This window comes from Stegastes partitus, unplaced genomic scaffold (genome assembly GCF_000690725.1).
Source record: "Stegastes partitus isolate 25-593 unplaced genomic scaffold, Stegastes_partitus-1.0.2 Scaffold894, whole genome shotgun sequence".
Classification (NCBI taxonomy): domain Eukaryota; kingdom Metazoa; phylum Chordata; class Actinopteri; family Pomacentridae; genus Stegastes; species Stegastes partitus.
Window position 1 is genome coordinate 31,389 of NW_007578625.1, and position 4,772 is coordinate 36,160.

The window sequence follows — 4,772 nt, forward strand, 5'->3', positions numbered from 1 at the left end:
TTAATGTAACCTGAAGTCAACATAAAGTAACGTATCGGAGGATTTCTTTGTGGCTGAAGTGAACGTTAGCAGCGAGCTAACTGCTAACAGCAGTCAGACAGCTGCTAAACTCTGTGAACAGAATAATGCTAGTTAGCTGGTCGTCACTGAGCAAAGTGAGCTAAAGTTAGCTTGATGGTGACTAATAAAAAATATCGTGTTGTAATGACCTTTAGTAAACTTACTGACATTGTTTAAGTTAATCTGAACTAAGCTTACGTTAAATTGCTGAAGCTGAGTATTAAAGCTGTGGAGACACATTTTAAAAGAGTTTAAAGTGTCGTTTACTGACCTTCAGACGGAGAAAAGAAGCTGCGACACAACTTCTGACAAAGTGAAACTGAAAGTGAGAACAGGAAGCGCCGTGACGTCACTGTTGTCAGGGCAACGGAGCTGGAATCTGACTACTCCCTGATCCAAGAGTCTCGCGTGAGGTGTAGTAAAACGGGACTTTATGAAAATGTTCTGGAGCAAACTACAGAATCAATCCAAAGCCTGAGCTCCCAACGTGACACCATTCTATAAAGACGAGCTCTTTACTACAATATACAGAAGAAAGAAGAATCAAACACAGAACTGATGATTTAATTTCAAAAACTAAATGTCCCCAAAATCACCGTTTTACAGGAGCTACAGTAAAACCCTGAACCAAATCTTACATTTTAATATAAAACAAAACCTTGAAAATTAAATAAAGTAAGTTAATGTTCACGGTTTAATGTCTTGAAATAACAACATGATGACAGGACAACAACACAACTGATGGGGACCATTCACAAGTCTGTTTGTTTTGCTCTCTTAAAAAAAAACTTACTAACAAGACTTTTCATCTATTCAGACCACGGCCACCTCATAGGCCTACGTCTTCATTCACTTAAAAATATGAATATATTTAAGATTTATTTAAAACTAATTTGGTGACAAAAATGCTTCCAGTGAATTGTTTGAATGATAATGTTTTAAAACTAGGGTGGTATTGTGGCTCCAGAAGGTTCCTCCAGGTGTAGATATAACTCCATACGATTTAAGAAACATTTTTAAAATAAAATTTAAACATAATTAAATTCAAATTTCTTCCCTGAGATCTTGCGTCATCACTGATCCCTTTTGCATTTGCCGTTGCTTATGCTGCAGCTTTCATCGTAATCACCTTGTTTCAAGTCAACCTTATTTGAAAGGCAAAAACTGCACAATGACACTAAATTTGATGTGTAGTTCCTTTAAATTGTGATACTTTATTTCCAGGAATTATAGTTGAACTCCAACATGACTTCAGTTATTTTCTCAGGGAAAAAACACCAAAACATCTATTTAACTTTAACTATTGCATTTTTTCCCTGACATTTTTAGTTTAATATGGAATACAAAACGTGAGGTTGTTGATTAAATTGCAATTTTAAAAGTATTTCTACTTTTTGTTGTCGTTTAATCATCTTTTAGTGAAGGTAGTCAGATGTTTTAGGACTCCATCCATTTAATATTCCTCCCAATATGCATTTTAAGGATTTTTTTCACATCTCAAACATGTATTTATCCAGTAAATTTCATGGCTGGTGGGTTGTTTAAGTGAAATATGGCTAAAATGATGAGTTGGATGTCTGGGCAGGAACCTGCTGTAATGAACAGTCGGACACAAAGCCGAGCCTTAATGACTCCTTTAAATGTCAACGTGGAGGGAGCAGTTGTACATGTCAGATTAAAATCTCATTACCTCACAGTGAAGCTCTGTCAAAGCAGAGGATTTACCCAGAAACACTCGATTGATCCTCGGCGTTACCCTCGCAGCATCAGAGACGAGGCCGAGCCCCGGGCAAGCTGTGATATTTCACTTTGACCTTTACCTCACCTCTTTGCTGAGAAGTCCTCCTCCGTCTTCTGTCTGTTTGGGAGAAAACATCGCAGGAGCATATTTTACTTTGAACTCTGAAGGTCGAGGAGGGCCTCAGGTTGAAGGCCTTCCTGCCACCTCTGACCTCAAGAGCCTTAACGCCGCGAATCACATCCTAAGTGACATTTTCCTTCATTCAAATGAGCCAGAAATATATGCATTCTTCTTCTACAAATACCTCGTTTCACACAGAAGAGGACAAAAGCTGGATCTGATGGAGTTCAGGCGCCACCTGTCGTCCAAAACACACACCTGTCCAGAGTTACAGTACTCAGATTTCAACACTAACACTATATTTCTGTTTATATCCACCTGTAAAATCACAGATTAATGCTTCAGAGCTCAGTTCATTCCACAGAAAGGGTTTTCCTCTGAGCAGTAAATACGTGTATCGACACACAGCTGATTGAGATTAATCACGTTCTCGGTGGTTATCGATTCCCTGCTGATCTGTTAATCATCCTAATGCACAGAGCGACTGCACGTGGCGCTTACTGTAACTCCACTGCTGCAGTATTTCATGGTGAGTCGATGGTGACATTACACATCATAATATTTGAAGATGTTTAATTATGTAACGCATGTGTCCGCACTTTCAGACACTTTTAAAGCCTTTCTCAAAGCCAGAAATTGCATTGTTGGGAAGAAAATGATCTTTATTATAGTTGCTGAATCATTTTCTGTTGTCCAATTTAAAGCTCCAAAAACTTTGTGATAATTTTGTAATGTTTTTAAAGTTCTGTTCCATTTTTGGTTCATTGAGTCACTTGCAATGTCACAATCCACCACAAATCATAACAACCTGGATTCTCTGTAGCTAACCTTCTATACTTTAAAAACTGGTTCGAAAGGTGACACTCGTTCTGAATGTTTGATGTGTGGTTCTGTTGGAGAAATGTACCAAATCTAAGCTTAAAGTTGTGATATTTCAACAATTAAGTCTTTATTCTACATGTCTCATTTGAAAATCCATCAAAAATAAAACAAATGAGGCTGAAAAATGGCATACAGAGGAGCAAGTTGTTGGAAGATACATTCAGCATGGTGAAACATCTTCTAGTAGATGTTGTAAAGTATGTGGAGCCACAGTTTTCATTTCCAGTGTCTGTCACCTGTCACCGGAATTTATTTTTTTTATGTCCAGGTTTCTTTACTTTATGTATTTTACAAAACAAGAGAAATTCTATGCACAGAAGACATTTAAGTTCCTCTACTTCTAGCAATGGTTGTGCGGGACTTTAGATTGCAGTGAACCTGAGTTCTGAATCGAAAAAAAAAAAAAGGTAAAGTGATTCCTACATATTAATGATAAAATTATGAGTTGATTTAATTAAACAGATTTCTGAAATTCTTACAGTGTAAATCCACCACCGTCGTCATCTCATACATTCAAGTGTTCGTCTGTACATGAATGACACACTGAGTTAATGTTGAAACTACGTGTAAAACTCTTCCTGATGTTAGTGCTGTACATCGAACTACTGAGCTGAATGAATCACACGGACTAATCATCAAAAAGGAATTCAAATGTGTGATTCTAGTCGGTAAAAGGAGAATGAAAATCAGCTGAACACGTCGTCCGAGCGACATAGGAGCTTCTGAAAGGACTCTGCAAACATGCTGGCAAATATTCACAATCTGTCTGACATCAGAGAAACCAGGAGATCAGTTTTCAGTTCACTGTTCAGTTTCTCTCCGGCCACTAGAGGGCAGCAGTCGTCCACTGACTCCACGGTGGTTCATTTGAATCTGATTTGCATCGAGTGCTGCTCCCTTCGCCCATATTTTACAATAAATTACGACTCCCAGCTCACAGGTCTGTTGTTGAAATCCCAGCGACGTTCCTCGTTGTCCCGAGTCCAAAGTCTCCAAACCGACATCCAAACTCAGACTCTGATGATGCTGATGGAGGACGAGGCCCTGTGCAGCTGCAAGAAAAGAAGAAGAAGAAGAAGAAGAAGAAAACATGAACATATGGAGGTCAGCAGCCACATGTGCTGCCACGTGTCGCAGTACATGACGCCTGTTAGAGATTTATTGACTAATCAATGATTGTGACGGCAGGACATTTAGAGCGCAGGACGGACTGCTCCCAGCGGGCCTCTCTTCCAGCTCAGGATTCATTTAATTTAATTAACATCCCAGGCAGAGATCTCAAAGTTAACGTGGATTTCTAGTTACGTATACTGCAACATCTATCACGGTTTGCTACATTTTAGGGACTTAAATGAGTATTTTTGTCAATTAGAGCCTAACTGACCGTAAGGAGAAAAAAGCAGTCCCATCAAGAACTTTTTCCTGCATACATTAAACAAGACACTGTCAAGAAATGTAAATATAAAGCATTCACTCAGACATTGTATCATGGCCAATTTAGTCTTAATGTTTTGACACCAGTTCACCAAAAAGGCTCTTTTATGTTTCAGTGAAAATAGATTTCCACAAAGCAATGTCAGTTAATTAAACGTGTAGAATGTGAAAGAAGTGATTGCATGTTAAACATATTCATCTCCGTAAAAGGGACTTATAACACAGGTGCAGCCACTTGGTGCGAGAAGTCACACAGTTATTGAAATCATCAGAGTCCAGGAAATGTGTCTCAGTGATTGTAGTGTAAAGGCACCTGTATGTGGAAGGTCCAGAAAAGCATAGGCCAGGGGATGTTTGGCAGACACTAAACAAGATACATCATCAAGATGTGAAGCATGGTGGTGGTAGCATCATGATGTGAAGCATGGTGGTGGCGGCATCATGATGTGAAGCATGGTGGTGGCAGCATCATGATGTCAAGCATGGTGGTGGCAGCATCAAGATGTCAAGCACGGTGGTGGCAGCATCAAGATGT

General features: G+C 39.1%; 1 protein-coding gene across 1 annotated transcript in view; it reads right to left on the reverse strand.

The window, feature by feature from the left end:
- Positions 1-2,933: 2,933 nt before the first annotated feature.
- The window catches only part of LOC103365972 (fibronectin type III domain-containing protein 4-like), a 30,217-nt gene continuing 28,378 nt past the window's right edge, over positions 2,934-4,772 (reverse strand). The window contains exon 7 of the mRNA XM_008293555.1: positions 2,934-3,855. Coding sequence (XP_008291777.1) covers positions 3,814-3,855 — 42 coding nt within the window. The 3' untranslated portion in view covers positions 2,934-3,813. The remainder of the gene's footprint in view (positions 3,856-4,772) is intronic.